Raw genomic sequence first — 17,309 nt, 5'->3', positions numbered from 1 at the left:
GCCATGGACTGTATATAAACATATAGAGTGTATATAAGCCCACAGCAGCACTACATTATCTCGCTGGAATATGAGGGAAAGGAGGGAGTAGAGGGGTGGAGAAACCAAGATGGAGGGAGGGCAAAGAGGATGGAAGAGGATGGAGTGGGATAATGTGAAGATGTGAGGAAGCGGGGGGGAGGGGGGGGGGGGGGGGGGAGAAGAGGAGAGCGCCTGAAGAAAAATGGGATGAGAAAGATGGAGAGATTGAGGAGAAATGGCAGAGGGAAGGAAGGAAGGGAAGGGGAGCCTATTGCCCTGAGACTACAGCAGAGAGAGAAAAAGAGTGAAAAGAGAGGGAGAGAGCAAAAGAGTGATAGCCTTACAGAATCACCTAATGGCTTCTCTGGAGAGGAGAGGGAGGGAGCGCAGAGGAGAAGGCATAATGAGGGGGCTATGACAGAGGCAGAGATAGATTTAGAGAGGTAGATGGAGGGAGAGACAAAGAGAGGTGGAGGTTACACGGCCGTTCAGTAAAGATGGAGTCATAGAAAAACGGGGGGGTTAGGGTGAAACACAGAAAATGGTGAGAGGGAGGGGGCGAAGACGAAAGAGCAGAATGATAGCCACCGAGGCAGGGACAGATCCAGACGTTAAATAAGCAGCAGCAAGAATAAAGATGGATGAGCGGGCATGTAGAAAAACAAATGTGAAACAGGGAGGAAAAACAAATGAAAATGGGGTGGGGGGAAGGGGGGTGAAGCGGGAGGAGAGACGAGCTGCTGTGCGAGTGAAGCAGGCGAGAAGACGAAGGTTCAGCCCTCGAGGTGAACAAAGAAGGAAGCAACGAGGGGAAGACGGATGGAGACGAAGGGTGGACAGAGAAAGAGGGGGGAATGGTGCAGCATGGTGTGGAGTCTTAAGACAGATAATAGAAAAAAGTGGAGAAGAGGAGATGAATGAGAGAACGGACGAAGAGGGAAAGTGAATGAATGAGCAAGAGAAGGAAGGATGGTTTGAATGAGAGCGAAAAGAAAGACTAGAACACGGAGCTCGTGGTGAGACAGTGAAGGAGGAAATTGAAGAGGAGGCGGAGGATGGTTGGATGGATAAAAAGGCAGTTTACTGTCATAACGAGAGGGAGGGCGGGCGGTAAACAGAGATGGGAGGATGGATGGATGTGTGAAACTTCTCTTTGCGTCCGTTAACAGCCGTGTAATAGCACTGATCGCAGATGTGAATAATTCAAAGCCTCTAGTTGGGAATTCTCTCTGGGAAGAGCCTGCATGTGATCATCACTCACACACACACACAGGCAAACACTCACCTCACTCCCTCTGTTCATTGCCACTTGCATAGCCACAAGCTTTGTATATTACCGTCATTTGTATGTGCACGTCTGCACACTAGTAATACAGCGTTAGGGGCTGTGAAAGTGCAGGAGAGTTCTGCTGTAGAGAGGACAGGAGAAGAAGAGAAAGAGCAGTCCACCTGCTGTGGCTGTGGCTGTCACTCACACGTACCATTCTCAGCCACCATGATTAGATTACACAGAAACACATCGCCCTCTCTCTCTCTCTCTCTCTTATACACTCACACACAATTCTCCACTATTAAAATACACACACATCTACATCACACACTCACAGACACAGCCTCTCCCTCTCTCGCACGTGTGTCTTTAAGGTCTCCATGGCGACCGTTTCCAGGGTGATTTACTGTAGCACCTGGTCCCTCTCAGGGTGGTACACTCGTCTGCTCGCCACAATCACTCCCCGGCCACCAATGATCTCATCCCTGCGCTCCACTCGCACACCGCCCTCCTCCTCTTCCTCCTCCTGGCTTGTTGTCATGAACATGATTCACTCCTGTCTTCTGTTCTCTCGCTGCTCCACATATTCTGCTGTCTGTGGCCATTTACTCATAAGAGGGAACTTGTGTGCAACTCTTAAGAATAGCGTGTAATCTCCTTAACAAGATATAAACAAATAGCAGTTAACGTTTGTGCTGAAACAGGCGGTTGATTGACAAAATGAATTAACAGTAGTTAATTCGTGCACACTCTCCAGCAGCGTTCCAGCAGCTATACTATAGTAAATCATTCCAGCCTTTTCACCAACAGCTGCCTTAAAAGGCTACATGCAAAGTAACACAAGACATCTTTGGAACAAGACTTAGTGTCTACAGCTGCGGTAGCAGCTCTGTGAAGCCTTACTGAGACACAGCAGTGGTTTGCTAACATGTTCACAGTGACAGTGCTGACATGCTGATGATATGGAGGCATAATGTTGACTGTGTTCACCATCTTATTTTAGAGTGTTTGCATTTTAGCATTTGCTTACTGACGTGTTCATCAATCAGCCACATTATCACCACCAGGTGGTTTCAATGTTGTGGTGGACAGGGGTTAGCAACAAACTGTGAGGCACTGTGTGATCTGACACCTTTAAAGGTGGTTTGAAGATATGACCTGATGTTGGATGTGGATGGTTGAAGGCCAGCACACACTTAACCACTGTTCAGCTAATTGTGAATGTGATCTGATTGATCTAGATGAGCCAGGTCAGTGCAAGTCTCGCTCAGTCAACAGAGAAAATTATCAAGTGTGTGTCATAAAGACTGACATATTGTCTACTGCTTGGAACTCTTGTTCTTACTGACCGGTCGAAAAGCGTTTTAGCTCGGTTTCCAGTCTGTGCTCTTTCTATTGTTAAAGATGTCTGAGATCTGTGGTGGATTTGCCACCACCTTAAATTGGTGCCAGTCTATCTTTAATGTGGTTCGTTGGTCAGAGGAACCTGCAGGCTTGAGAAGTTGCAGCAAGTCACCCCAGTAAGCCATGTGATCTGACCATGAGAACAGTGTGACAAGGGAGAAAAGTAACATGACTGTGTTACAGTTTTGATTTAAAGAGGCAACCACCTTTATTAACAAATATTTGTATTAGAAAAGTCAGCATCACTAGAGTCTAATAAATGTTCTGTTAAATGACATTGATACAAATCAATGGCAGAGTGGAAATAGAAGTTTAGACATTAATCAATAATACTATTATAAATGTCAGAGAAATCATTCAAACAGCAAACACGTGTACATATATACAGACACGTACCAAACCTTCTAATACAGGATATCAGAAGTAGGTATGTTGTGAAGACTCAGTCAGAGTCAGTGAGTTTGATGTAGACCAAGACGTGAAACCAAAAGTCCTTTGAAGCACAGCTCTTAGATGGGCCATCCAAAAGTGTGCTTTCACACACAGCAACATCCTGTGGGTCGTTGTTGGTGTAGGTGGTGAGTGGCAGAGGTGAATAGGTTAGAGTTCTGTTATATGGGAAGCTGGGAGAAGCACTGTGCACTAGAGCTAAAAGCACGAGCATAGAGTTTGTGAAATACACTGTAACTTTCCTTGGGGGATGTTTTACACTCTCCTACCTCAGTCTGTAGTAATATCTATAATGTAAGAAGTTGAGCCTGGGTGGAACTTTAGCAAGGTTGACACGTAGAAACAAACACAACTGTGTGTGTAGTGTGAGAAACCTGTCAGTCAAGGCAGCCACAATGTATAATGTCCTATTAATAGAACAGTGAATTACACTCGAGACAGATTCTGTGATATTAATGTGCATGTGAACAGTCCTGCCTGCACGAAGTAGTGTTATTGAAGAGCAGTCAACACACAGTTAGCACTGGCCTTGACGTGTGCCATCAGCATTAAGTACATAAAATCTTTTCTCTAACTATAAAAATAAACAGAAATCAATAAAGTTTCAAAGTCATTTAAAGAATTTCATGCTACATGACTGCAAACGAGCGTGAACTGACATTCCAGACTCTGTGCTGTCGGTGGGTGACATCCCGCGTGTGCGGGGAAATCTCTTGGCTAAGCACAGTGCTCCCAAACATCATTCATGCTGTGGGGATTCATTTACTGAAATTGGTCCTCTCCTGCATGCCGTCATGCATGTCACAGCAGTGACATTCAGCGTGGTGACATGTTGGTCCGGTTATGGTTAAAGGATGATCCAGAGCAAACCTGTTAACTCAGTCTGTTGTTTTGAGTCTGGAACTTTGCAGTGAGAGGTTGTGTGTATTTCACTTTGACTTTGCCCCTTAAATTATATATGTGCGTCTGTGTGTGCAGTTGGAGAAGATTTCAAAATAGGCCAGTTAGGGTTTAGAGCAGAGATGTTACAGATTAAATAGACCTCTGTGGGGAGCAAGACTCTTCTCCAGCAGTTTAAATATAACTCTCTTCAGGGAGAAACTGTGTAAGTGTGTGTATGTTTGAGGGGGTGGGGTTAAAAGAGGTGGGTGTATGGGTCTTACACATGAAAAACTTGAAAAGAATCCAACCACTGGCTCCATACATCCACCTATCCTAGTTAGTGTGTGTGTGTCAAAGTGATGTCTTCTTTACCTTTGTCACTGTGGGGATAGTTCAATACTGTGAGGTCTGGCTCCACCATCTGCTCGGGGTTAGTGTGCATACGTGTGTTTGTATGTGCATGTGGATCAGTCAGCAGGGGCTGCATAATACTTGTGTTTTAACCTCCACTACTACAGGCTTGTTTGTTGTTGTTGTTATGCTTTTGTTTTGTTTTCTTATCAGTACTTACATGTTCTTCAGCTTCACATCGACCACATTAAACAGAAACCAATTGGAAACATATGTCTACATCTGCAGCCACTGTCCCTTCCTCCTATGTTCAAGAAAAACGAACCCAGACAACATAATAGATTTGCTTTAAAATGAGTCATTATGGATAATAAAACCTAATGATAGATTTTCCTCTTTCAGCTCATGAATGTGAAAATGGCCTTCTTGCATCAAACTTTGATACATCTTTCTGTACCGTGAAGCTAAAACATCCAAATAAGCAAGCGTAGTGTAACCATATTGTCAGTACCTATGCACCCATGTTTTTCTCTGCTACACTGTAAGTGCTGGCAACACTATTTCAGCACATCTCAGACACTACCAGTGGGGTCAGAGTGCAAGATCAACCTGTGTGAAACCCAAGGTCATTCAGACACTGAAGGGCTCAGACTGTGAATGAGATCAAACAGGTGACCTTCAAGCTGACCACACTAACAAGAGACATGGTTTTACCACACTGTGCATTAGCTCTGGTAACTACCCACTGCTCTTTGCTGATTTAAATGCAAAATCAAAAAGAAAGAAACGTGGGCAGATGCACTTCCTGTTCACTTTCTTAGACTTGCAGCCGTAGTCTGAAGCATCTCCTCATCCGTCGCTCCCTCCCTCACTGTGTTTCCTTTCTTTCACTGCTCCTGCTCCTCTCCCCTCTTCACACTCCCTCCCTTCTCTTACACAAGAGGGTGACAGATGTGAGTAGCTCTGGAGAGCACACAGGCACCCAGCGCTCTGCTGCCAGGCACCACTTGTGTTTCACTTAATGCCTTCGTGCAGGAACTGTAAGGCATGGCGTGGTGCTGTAGTACTCCGTGTTTGTGTTTTCAAATGTGGGTTTGTTGCATTTTGACGTGTGCGCGTGTTATTTCATGGCAGCGAGTCCTTTAATCTCACTGCTGTGCGGTCACCATGGGAGCAGGTGACTTCATCGTACCAGGGTGTGCAGAGCCTAAACCCATACACACATATACAGTTAATTCAGTGAACACACATTTCTGCTTAATGAGACAAAGGAATTAAATGGACAATCTCTCACTCTCTCTATCTCTCTCAGACCCACACACACACATTTCCGCTCGCTTCACATGTAATGTAATAACCTGGGCCCTCCATGCCTCCTAACCCAATAAAGCTGACAGCCTCCACACACACACACACACACACATCCACATCCTCCGGAACAACCTGTGATATAGTCACCTCTCCTTTCACTTCATCCTCTGCTCCCCTTTCATATCTTTCCTGCCACAAACTCAGTGGTAACTGACAGAAGCTGTTGCAATTTAAAACCCCCTTTTCTTTTTCTTTTTTTGCAGTAGTTAGTAGCCAACCACTGAGTCTCATTAGCCACTCACCCGTTCTAGTTGAGCCGCACATGCTTTGAGGACTGACTCGACATAGTGCCAGTTTGAAGGATCAGGGGACCGGCCGAGAAACCGAGGCAGAGAGAGTTGAAATCGAGAGAGAAAAAGAGAAAGCAGAAAGGCTGCATATGCTCTTTGTTACATTATTTAACTAGAGTCATGAGTGAGGACAGAGAGAATGGAAGATGGACTGATGAATAGAGAAAGAAGAGGTTGAAGAAAATAGTAGAGCTGTGTGGTAATCGAGCGTCTTTGTGTGCATACTGTATGTCTGTGGCTCATTCAGTTCTGCCCGGCATTGCGGACGGTGACCAGGCGTGGCGGCCGTAGCTGCTCCTCTGAGCGCCATCTGTTCCTTCGCCACAGAAACTGTTGCCAGGGTACCTGCTCTCCTCTCCTCCCCTCTTTCCCACCTTTTACTCCTCCCCTTTTGGCTCGTCACCTCCTTGCTTCCTCTTGTTGTTTCTCCCAAATAAAGACCTGCTCCTCCTTTTTTCTTCCTCTTCTGTTCAGTTTGCTCTTGTGTCTTCCTCCGTTCCTCAAACATGCTCTTTTCTACACCTGTCAGTTAATTTAATTAGCTGTCTCGTTCTAAAGAGGATACCTGGTTTCTATTGATGTTCAGTTGATTGTGTTTTACCAATGCTTCTGCAAAAGTATCAACACTGAAAAAACACAGAGACTACTGTTAATTCATTTGTTTCTTTTTGGCACGTCTTTATGTAACAGCACCGTGTTCGTACTGTACTGTTCTGTCATTGCTTTTGTGCACACACACACCGTCTCCACCAAAATCTTTACTTCTCCGAGACATTTCCCTTCCTCTTTCCTTTGTAATGTACCTTTCTTCAGTTCCTTCGTTCTCTGGCCACTGTGCGGACATGACTCAGGGCCCCTTGTCTACATACACAGAGAGAGAGAGAGAGGGAGAGAGGGAACGAGTGGAGAAAGGAGTTTGATGGTGGGGTGTTTAGAGAGAAGGGAAGAAAAGAGGTAGGGTGAGTGGGGGGGAGAGGCAGAGATCGTAGATCAGAACCGTCATGATTGAGCCATCTGCTGAGAGGAGGCCAGTGAGATACACACATACATGTACACACACACACACACGGTTAAAGATCACCACTGCCACCCGTTGGTCATGTCCTGACACTACGCCTCGCTTGCATCGTCTGACTTCTCCTCTGCCATCCAGCAGGAACATGCCAACCGGAGATGAGACACGTAGCTCTGAACATTGATCAGTCTGGCTGTCTGGTGAGCCAGTCTTAAGCAGCCGATTCTGTTTGCTCCACAGGGTGTTTTTGCACTCTAATATATGTGGTTTATCTCCACCTGACTCCTTTCTAAGAAGAGTGAGCCTCAACACAGATTATGAGGCTTTGGCTCTTTCAAAACATATTGAGTATAGTGGTGTGTTACAGACTCCAGCCAGCACTAAGATTCGCTACTGTAATCCTGCTATTGCTGTTTCACTTTTGCCCTGCAGATAAATGCTATTTGTCGTACACTGTCTGTTCGTCTGTGTGTGGCTGCATGTTGTTGGATTTTTATACGTGCAAACAGTCTTTACTGGCCTGGATTGTTCGTTTCTCTCCTCTCAGGCTCCCCCCCCCCCTTACTGCCGGCGGGCTTAAACGATGTCCACTCTCGTTCAGCTGCCTCACGTTTAATAGTTTCCTAAACGCTCCCCACCCATTGGCCAGAGCAGGCCATTTCATCCAATTAGAGATTAGCATATGGTTGAGTGAAAGAGGAAGTGCTCTTTATATGCTAATGAGGAGATAATGTATGCAGCGAGAATCAACCAGTGCCCCATTGGGAGGACTCAGGGTGGCCTAACATGCTGAATCTTTAGGCAGTTCTTTCTTTATGTTGCTTTTCAGTCCCATTCATAGACACCTGGACTGATTCTTTGTGAGCTATTATTGTACAATATAATATTCAAGTGTGGCATTATACCTAAAACAGACTGTAGATGCTTACAGCACTGGGAGTGTGCTGGATTTGTGTTCCTTCTGTAGTTGATGTCATCGTGAGGCATTCGTGCAAACAGTCTTTACTGGCCTGAATCATTAAATAAAGGTTGAGGCAATAGCTTTTGTTTAGCTTGTAATAGCTTGGTTTAATGCTGAAAACACAATTAAGCATTTTTTAAATGTATTTTTACTTTCAAATTCAAATAAATTCAGATCCATAGTTTGACACTGTGGAAATCACTTTTTTGCCAACAGTCAGATGACTGATCAATGGCACAGGAGACAACTAGCAGCTGGTAAGTTTAGTTTAGAAACAGATGAAAACAGCTAGCCCGGCTCTGTTTGCAGATCACAAAATCTACTAACAAGCACCTCTAAAGCTGACTAATTAGCACATTGTCTTTGTGACAGTGTTGTTTTTTTTTTTAATCCATACAAACAAAAAAAGTGTAAAAATGACAATTTGCACTTGTCGTGCTGCAGTTTCTTAGCTGGGATTACAGCAGCGAGTCCTGGACGTTGTAGATACCAGGAAGATATAATGTGTTAATTAGTCAGCTTTAGAGGTGCTTGGAAGCATATTTTTTACATTTGGACAGAGCTAGGTTAGCTCTGTTTTCAATGTTTATGCTAAGCTAAACTCACCATAGATTGGTTTGCCCATAGTGTTAGAGTTAACAGACATACGAGAGAGTGGTATCAATCCTGTCATCTAACTGACTATCTAACATGCTTGATTTATAAGTCATCAACTTAGCAGTTTATCTGATTGAGTGTCCCCTCCTCTATTTGCAGGAACAAGGTGTGGTGGGAATGTCACGACCACCCGGCTCCATCCCTCCTCCTCACCCTGCTGGGGGCGTGGCCTCCGGAGTGGGCCCCAATCAGGGGTCCGGTCCACCTCCAGGTTACGTGGGGAACCAGCAGCAGGCAGCCATGATGAAACAGATGATGGCGATGGAGCAGCAGAAGCAGCAGCTCTTCAGAGAACAGAGACAACAGCAGCAGCAGCAACTACTGGCTGAGCAGGTGAGGATTTTGCACATCAGTGTGTCTATGTGGGGATTCAGAAGCACAAAGCTTTGTGTGATTTATCTGTCAGGCATTAAATTATATTGTGTGTGTGTGTGTGTGTGTGTGTGTGTGTGTGTATTGTTTGTTCATACCTGTAGATCTGTGTGAGTCTGCAGCTCTAACAAGAGCAGCTCATCCTCTCCTCTTCATTACTGTCTGGTCACATGTATAATTACCCTCAACCAGCCCCCTCTTCACTACTTCCTTTTCATCTCTGCATTGTGTGTGTGTGTGTGTGTGTGTACATGTTATGTGTGTGTTTATGCCACATGCTGCCTGCTGTGATAATGTGGTGTTTTCTTTTTATTTCCCTCTCTGTGAGGGAATCGAGTGTTAAAGAGTTGTGAACTTTGAAGTAACCACCCACTATGATGGTTTTAATTGGATCTGCAAAAACATACACAGATTCACCAATGCAGGTGTCTGAAAGGAACTACATCCCGCTGGGGTTTAGTGTATTTTGTTAACTGGTTATCATATTTCTATGTAAATGAGCAGCACCTCCTCCTGTCCAGACACACACATGCACTAGCTTCTTTTTATACTGCCTGTGAATGATGAAGTCAAATCAAACAACTTAAAAGGTCTGAAGGAGCAGATCATCATGCAAATACTGTACACTAATCCTGCCATACCAAAACATCTCACTGCCACTATACAAAAACACCTGTCTATATATATATATATATATATATATATATTTATATAGTTCCAATGATGCCTTCAAATCTTTAGCTGTCACTTGGGGTTGCTTCTTTATCTCAGGTCTTTGACATCACTTTGTAACCCCTTCCAGCTTTATGTAAATCAACTATGCTTGATGGTTGAAAGCTCCTTTTGGCGAAGCATGGCTCACATAAGCGTATTCTTCTTGTGCTAATCAAAGAGTGGTTTTTGTCAATAGAAGTAGCGCTTGTCCACACCTCCAAACTTTCTTAACTTATGTCTCCTTAAGGGTTCAGAATTTTTTGTGTTATTATTTTAGGAACATTGTATTTGTCAATACTGTTGACTTAGATGAAGAATGTATGTGTGTGTGTGTGTGTGTGTGTGTGTGTGTGTGTGTGTGTGTGTGTGTGTGTGTAAACTATTAGCAGTTCCCCATTGTACAATCCCCAGTTTAAAGTGGCATCTTGAAATAGTTTCAAAATCTAAAAGAACATTCAATTTATGCTTTGTCTGATTATGAAGCTGCATTGTTGCATTCATATTAAAAATGACTCAGATAACTGATCAAAATGAGAACTAATTCATTTCTCTGTTAGTGCACCAATGATAATTGGTGGTTCTGGTATCCAGAACTGATGCATGATCTTCCTCTCTCTCAATTTTCAAAAACTTGCTAAAAACTGAACTCTTTCAAAACTTTCTCTGCACTTTAATCTTTTTCTCCACTTGACTGGAATTAAACTAGTAACTGTTTTACAGCCAGGTGTGTTCATCTCTTTAGCCTATGATGACACCAAATTCTGAATTCATGAATTATATTTTAAAAAGGGAGCTACACTCTTAACAATTTGTGTACATGTTTTTCTGTAGCTCCAACAGCAGCAGCATATCCCCAGACAGATGGGCCAGGGCCAGAGGAATCCATACCCCCAAGTCAATCAGTATCAAGGTGAGACACACAAACCCATGCTTCTATTTCATCTGTGCACAATGTTAACAATGTATGCAAGAACACAAGAATGACAGCACCATAATAGATTTTCTCTTAAACAAGTCAAGATCTGACCTACAATATTTAGCAGTTTATTGATGATTACATTAGCAAATGGATATTTTATAATCAGTGTCTAGTTCTTTGCAGCATATCCAGATTGTTATGGGAAGAAGGCTTAAGTCACACATGCGTACTTGGCCTGCAACAAGCATGGTATATATGGGAAAGTGCCAAGACATGTAACAGATTTTACAGTTCACTCTGCCATATTAACAGGCTGATAAACACACAAACACATACAAACGTGTATGCAAACAGCAGTGCAGACTGAACATCACCCTGAAACCAAACCTCGTCCTCTCTCTCCATCTCTGTCAGATACATCAGTTGGCACTGAGATGCTCTTCAGCCTCTTTCTGTCGTTCTCCCCTCTCTGTCTCTCTCCATAAAAAAAAATCCTGTTCTGCCTGTTACCACGGCAACTTGTCTGTCCTGGATCCCCCAGAGTTCCGCTGAAGTCAAAGAGATGGATGAGAGGAAGGAAGTGGAAGAGGGAGGGCAGCAAGGGAAAGTAGGTAGATGGTCCTGTAGGTAGAAGGAGAGGCTGGGAAGAAAGACAGAAAGGGAGAGACGAGTGGTTGAGAGGATGACGGAGAGATGAAGAAAATACAAAGAGGATGGACAAGAGTCAAGTCGAAAGCCATTTATAGTCTGTCAGTCTGCAAGTCTAGCAGATAATGGGGAGAGAAAGGCAGGGCTTCAGCATGACACCTTGGCCTAGAAATGTACTCGTTAGGTTCAGATATCCTGGAGTGTATCTGTGATTTAAAAGCAGCGGCTGTACTAGTATCACCTGTAATCAAAGCATATAGAGTTTATAGTCATTGCTTTTTCTTATATATACTCTATGTAAAGTCATGCAAGGAAAAAACCTGCATGTTACCTGCAACTATCAGCACTCCCTACTTCCTAACCAGACTAGAGTGTGTGATCCTCTTCGTTCTCACTCCTCTGTTACACTTCCAGTCCAACCTGTGAGGTGAGGGATTAGTGGAATGATGTCAGAAGTGGGTTTATTAGAGGATTTAGAGGCATTTCCACGCTAGCAGACCTCCTCAGCTCTGCCACTACCGTGCCTCTAATAGGAAAAAGTGGGGAAGTAGTTAGAGCCTTTGAGTGTGTTTAGTTTTCTATTACTGTGGTGGGATTGGAGCTGAATTTGGAGAAATGCATTTCCAGAGTAAACGGGTTGTCACGGAACATAAATCTTTCCCTCAGCAGTAACTTATTAGATTGGTCTTATGTGCCATTTCGTAATTTAAGTGGATCTAGTGTACAGGCTCCACTGCTCTTTTGCAGACGTCCACCTCCCTTGTGAAGTCTCTTTCCATATGTGTCTAATTCTTTCCTAACAACATTGTCCCTGTTCTCTGGGCTTAACTCCTCTGATTCCTCTCTCCTAGGTCCTCCTCAGGATTTGGCATCCAGGAACCAGACTCTCCAGAATATTCGTGCTGCCCGTCTCCTACAACAACAGCAGCAGAACCAGCCGCAGATGGTCCAGATGAGTTCTGTCCAGGGCCAGGGGGGCTCTGTGGGACCCCAAACTGACATGGGCCTACCTTATGGCAACCAGGGGTCTAACCAGGGATCCTTGTACGGGCTCAACCCCTCCATGAGCCAAATGATCCACCAGCAGCAGCACCAGAGCCAAAGCGTCCAAGCTTCCATGGGTCTTCCACCACAGCACAACCCTGCTGCAGGGCCACCCCGGCAGGCAGGTGCAGGTCCTGGGGTAGCAGGTATCCCTGCAGGTCCCGGAGGTGGTGGAGCTGGAGGCTATGCGACACAAGGGATGTTAATGAACTCCATGACCCAGCAACCCCTCAAAGGCCCTCCCAATGCCAAAGCCCAGGTACAAAGACTGCAAAGCATGCTGGGGGCAGGAGGAAGCGGTGGAGGAATGCCAGCGGGCAGCTGGCCACAGCAGCAAGGACAGAGTCTGCAGGCCATGGGGGTAGGGGTTGGAAGGACTACAGGGGCAGGGGGAGGAGACATGGTGGGGTTCAGTTCGGCCCAGGGTTACGGAATGCAGCCGGGTCAACCCCAGCGCATTGCCAAGCAACACTTTCAGGGCCCGGGACAGGGGATGGGCCAGGGGATGGGCCAGGGGATAGACCCTAGGGTGGGCAACCCAGCCGCAGGTATGGGTGGCCCTATGATGGGGCCTCACATGGGCAGTCAGCCCAGGACCAACCAGCCCCGGCCCATGGTCATGAACCAAGGGATGAACCAGGGGGTGATGGGCCAGGGGATGACTGGAATGGGGGGCTTTGGGCTGGGACCCGGGGGCCCAGGAATAGGGCCAGGGGGAGGAGGAGGTGGACCTTACGGACCAGGAGGTGTCGGGGTTGGAGGTCAGCCACAGGGCTACCAAAGGACAGCCAATCAAGACATGTCATCCTATGGATATGGGGGCGGGCCCTCAGGTGGCGGAGCCTTTGGATTGGGCGATGGCTCAGGGGCGGAGCTGGACTCAAGCGATGGTTGGATGGAGGAGTTTTTCACAAGCCAATAGCCAACAGAGAAACTGGAGCTGAGTTTTTACTGGATGAACTAAACATTAAGGCAGGACAAATGTTAACACCTGAGAAAGACAAACTAAAAGGACTAATGTGGACTGGCATGTTTTTGTTTGGTGAAACATGAGTAAGGTCATAAATGAGTTCTCGTATTATGTTTTGTGTGTGTGTGTGTGTGTGAGAGAGAGAGAGAGATGAGGAGAGCGATCATTAAGTCTCGTACATATTAATGAAAAACCAGTATAGAGATTAAGAGGTGTGTTTCATTAGTTTCCTTTTTTCCTCCATGGATTGAATTTTTCTCATGTTCCAGTGTTTGAAAGTGAGCCCCATTTACACAGCAGCGCTTTGAGCCCGAGCTTCAGCAGAGGCTGATTGAACACCGCAGACTGATGAAGGGGAAGGAAGACTTGTTCTCAAGACGGCAATTTATTTGTGTTTGTGCCACCCAGCTCAGTGCTTCAGATCTCTCAACCATGTGAGGAGCTGAGGGGAGTAGAAAGCACTCTCAACACTCCCATTTCCTCTCTTAGATTTGTGCACCCCATACACACACACACACCACAGAAATCTGTCTCCCCCACGCTCTCCCGCTCTCACTCTGTTCTCCTCACTTGATCTCTCGCTCTCACATCCTCCTCCCCCTCTCTCCCAGAATCGTCCCTCGCTCTCTACACTTTCTCTGTTTAAATTGTGAACATCACAACAGAGCAAATGCTGTTCCTTTATTGTGCCACACAAGCGCACTCTGCCCTCTAGTGCTTTTGCTAGGCAACCGACCTTGGTGCCATTTTTTTAATTTATCTTTTTTTCGGGGGGTTTCATTTCCTGTGTGCGTGGCTGTGGATGACGGGTATGCATGGAGAGGAAGACAAAGAGAGTGAAAAGCAAAGAAATGGGGCGGAGGGGGGGGGGGAGAATAGGCAGCTAAAGCAGGCACCTGGACTCAAAAGCTTACACACACATATGTACAAACCATCAAACAGACAAACAAGCATCAGTCCGGGAGGATGAGCGGATGTGTGAGAGGCAGCTAACAGAGCTAATATTACATTAAACCTTCTGCCTGTGTGACACGAACCACATCACACACATCGGGCTGGCACAAGGCAAAACGATCGCTGGGCAGTGAATGTATTCAAGCACCACAAGTGACTTCTTCTTTTTAAGGACAAAAAAAAAAGCTCATTGAAAGCCCACCCACATCGTTTTGTTTGTTGCTGTGTTTCTCTCTAACAATGATGCTGGTTGTGTCTTTGTCAATTAAAAGGAAAAAAAAGGTTTAAATTAGCTTTTCTTTTAGTTTGTGTTGTCTTTTGAAAATCTGTTTGTCCTCTCGTTGCAGCAGCAGAGCCTTTCCTTCCATTGTGACACAGCTGGTTGTCAATCACCATAGCCCCGCTTTACATCGTGGCTTCTCTTGTGCCGCATCTCTAAAACGCCCTCGCTCCAAACTAGAACGTAACTGTGCTATACTGTAACACTACTGTGAAGAAATAGAAGTCGTCCCCTTTCCGGCGCTTAATTAGGAGGAGTAACTACTGCGGAGCCTTGACTTTGTTTTGCAGAAATTACAGGACCGTCAGCTGTTAGGGCTTCAGGGGTGACGACAGTTAGCGCCAGTTAGCATTAAAACTATCAGTGCTTCCACTGAAAGCAGTGTCTCCCATTCTCTGAGTAAACTGCAGAGTTTATTCCACAGATTTCATTCATCATCGACAAGCTGTCCACTCTTTTACCTTGATGTTTGAGTAATAAATATGTGTCGAATAGGTTTTAAAACAGTAGTCGTTGGAAAAACAAAAAACAAAAAAACACCTTACTTCTGTAACTGTTTTGTAATCTTGGTTAAAAGATGAATGAAAGCGTGTTTCTACGTGCATTACTTTGTATTTAGCTCATCAGATTGAACATTTGGAGGATGATGCTGTAATCAACAAACCAAAAAAGCCTTCTTCTCTGTAAACTAACTCCTTGCCATCAACGCATTTGTTCTCATGGTTGTTGGTGTTGTATAATCCAACCCTTTAAATACGAACTTTAACCACGGCACCCATCGTCCTGTAAGCGTTGCTGCAGTTGGTAGCACCCATCAAGGAGGTCTTGTACTTTGGTTTTCCCCATGTTTGGGGTATAGAAGTCCTCCATTTCACTGTGCGGAGTGTGAAGGTCAAGGGTAGGCCGATGTTTAGGGTTGTAACGTTCCCCAGTTTTATCAGTGGGAGATAATTTGAGCCTTGTGCAGGAAATAACAGTGGAGCGCTCTACTGCTCATGCTTCCAATATGAAACAACAGTGCAGGCAGGCTCATATGTAAATTCTGAGTGTTGGACCAGTGAAGTGGAGGCAGCAAACACCCGTGGTTTACCACTCCAAACTGGAGGCAGGAAGGTAGAGAAACACGTCTGGGTTCAGTGTTAAGATCACGGTCCTCGTGACCTTTTTGCCTTCCTTCAAAGTGAGTGTTCATGGTATAGTTTGAAATCCCTTCAGGAAGAGAAAAGGAAGCTTCCTCCAAATATTATGTACCGGGACCAAGTCTGTAGACAACATTTTAACAAAAATTGTTGTTGTTGATGTTCTTTGTTTTATTTTATTTGTTTTTTCTGTTTTTTGTTTTTTTTTTTACTGGTGCTCACATATATGTGATTATGAGAAAAAGTATATTAAAGATAATGGCTATTTGTAAATATGTTTTTACAGGTTTAAATACATCAGATAATACAGTCTCTACTCTGTAAAGAATTTACTGTTGGAAAAATAGAGAAGTATTTTTATTTTGAAGTTTTTTGGTTTCACTTTTAACCCATCTGAGCTATGCCATTGCACTTCAGACAATGTCTTACTACTAATTTGTATTGTAAACCTCCTCTTTTTTGGATTTATTTTTTTTTTTCATTTGTTTTTTCTAGTTTGAGATTTGACTCTGTTCTTAAGCAGTGCTTATTTCTTTTTATCCTGTACAGAATTCTGAAATGTTAACAAAAGAGAATTACAAAAGACATTTTTTGGTTTGTTTTTCAAAAAGATACAATAAAGAGAGAATGTTCTCGCTGATCATATTAAATGAAGGCTTCTTTCCACTGACTAATTTGTTACAACTTGGGTCAAAAGGTGATAAAAAGTTAACACAAGTCAAAAATTCAACTGGAAACATTAAAATAAATAAATAAATAATAATAAAAAAATTATATAAATTGCAAATATATAGTAAACAACTTAGCTAGCTTGATAGCACAAACCTAGCTAACTCATGGTAGCCTACTTGTAAGGTTTTTTTGTTTGTTTGTTTTTTTATTATTTAATTCACATTCGTATCAATATTTATTTACACAATAAAGAATGATTTCCTCCAGTTCATTTAATGTCGTGAGCAGTTCATGCATTTGAAAATGAACTAGAAAGATATAAATGTGCTATTTCTATTAGAGATAAAATGAGCTATTAATAAAAATTCAAATTAAACAAATGGGGAGCTACGTGTCAGTTGGTTACAAGCAGTACTTCTTTTCGTCTCAGGGTCATAAGACTGACGGAGACAAATGCTCACACATTCATTTGGCCCCTAAATCCAGACGGACTAACTGCTGGAGTAATGTTTTGTCTAACCGGGCTGATTTGCATAATTAGACTTGCATATGCTCAAGAGCAGAGCCTTAATTCTGTCTGGCAGTAATAGTGACGATGAATCATGGGCTCCCTGTTGGTGTCAGCAGACAGACAGACACACAGACCCCACGCAGGGCCGGAGCCTTTTTGTTGTTGTTCATCTTTTTACAAACCACCTCTTTCAAACTCGCACCTCCCCGTGCTCTGTCCACCACGGCCCTTTTTTCTTCATGTGTCCTCTTCGTCATGGCCATCTTCCTCCACCTCTCCTCATATTCCTACATCTTTCCTCTCCCGTCTCCCTGGTTGCCTTGTTTCTCCTCTACTCTGTACCCCCACCACCCACCATCACAACACTCACGCGCACGCATATCCGCCCCACTCCTGCTCTCCCATCTGACATTG

General features: G+C 44.3%; 1 protein-coding gene across 1 annotated transcript in view; it reads left to right on the top strand.

The window, feature by feature from the left end:
- maml3 (mastermind-like transcriptional coactivator 3) overlaps positions 1-14,170 on the top strand; it is a 127,867-nt gene extending 113,697 nt beyond the window's left edge. The window contains exons 4-6 of the mRNA XM_026358768.1: positions 8,772-9,005; positions 10,590-10,668; positions 12,177-14,170. Coding sequence (XP_026214553.1) covers positions 8,772-9,005; positions 10,590-10,668; positions 12,177-13,291 — 1,428 coding nt within the window. The 3' untranslated portion in view covers positions 13,292-14,170. The remainder of the gene's footprint in view (positions 1-8,771; positions 9,006-10,589; positions 10,669-12,176) is intronic.
- Positions 14,171-17,309: the final 3,139 nt, after the last annotated feature.

This window comes from Anabas testudineus, chromosome 1 (genome assembly GCF_900324465.2).
Source record: "Anabas testudineus chromosome 1, fAnaTes1.2, whole genome shotgun sequence".
Lineage (NCBI taxonomy): Eukaryota > Metazoa > Chordata > Actinopteri > Anabantiformes > Anabantidae > Anabas > Anabas testudineus.
Note: the sequence above shows the minus strand (reverse complement) of the source record. Positions and strands in the feature narration are given on the sequence as shown.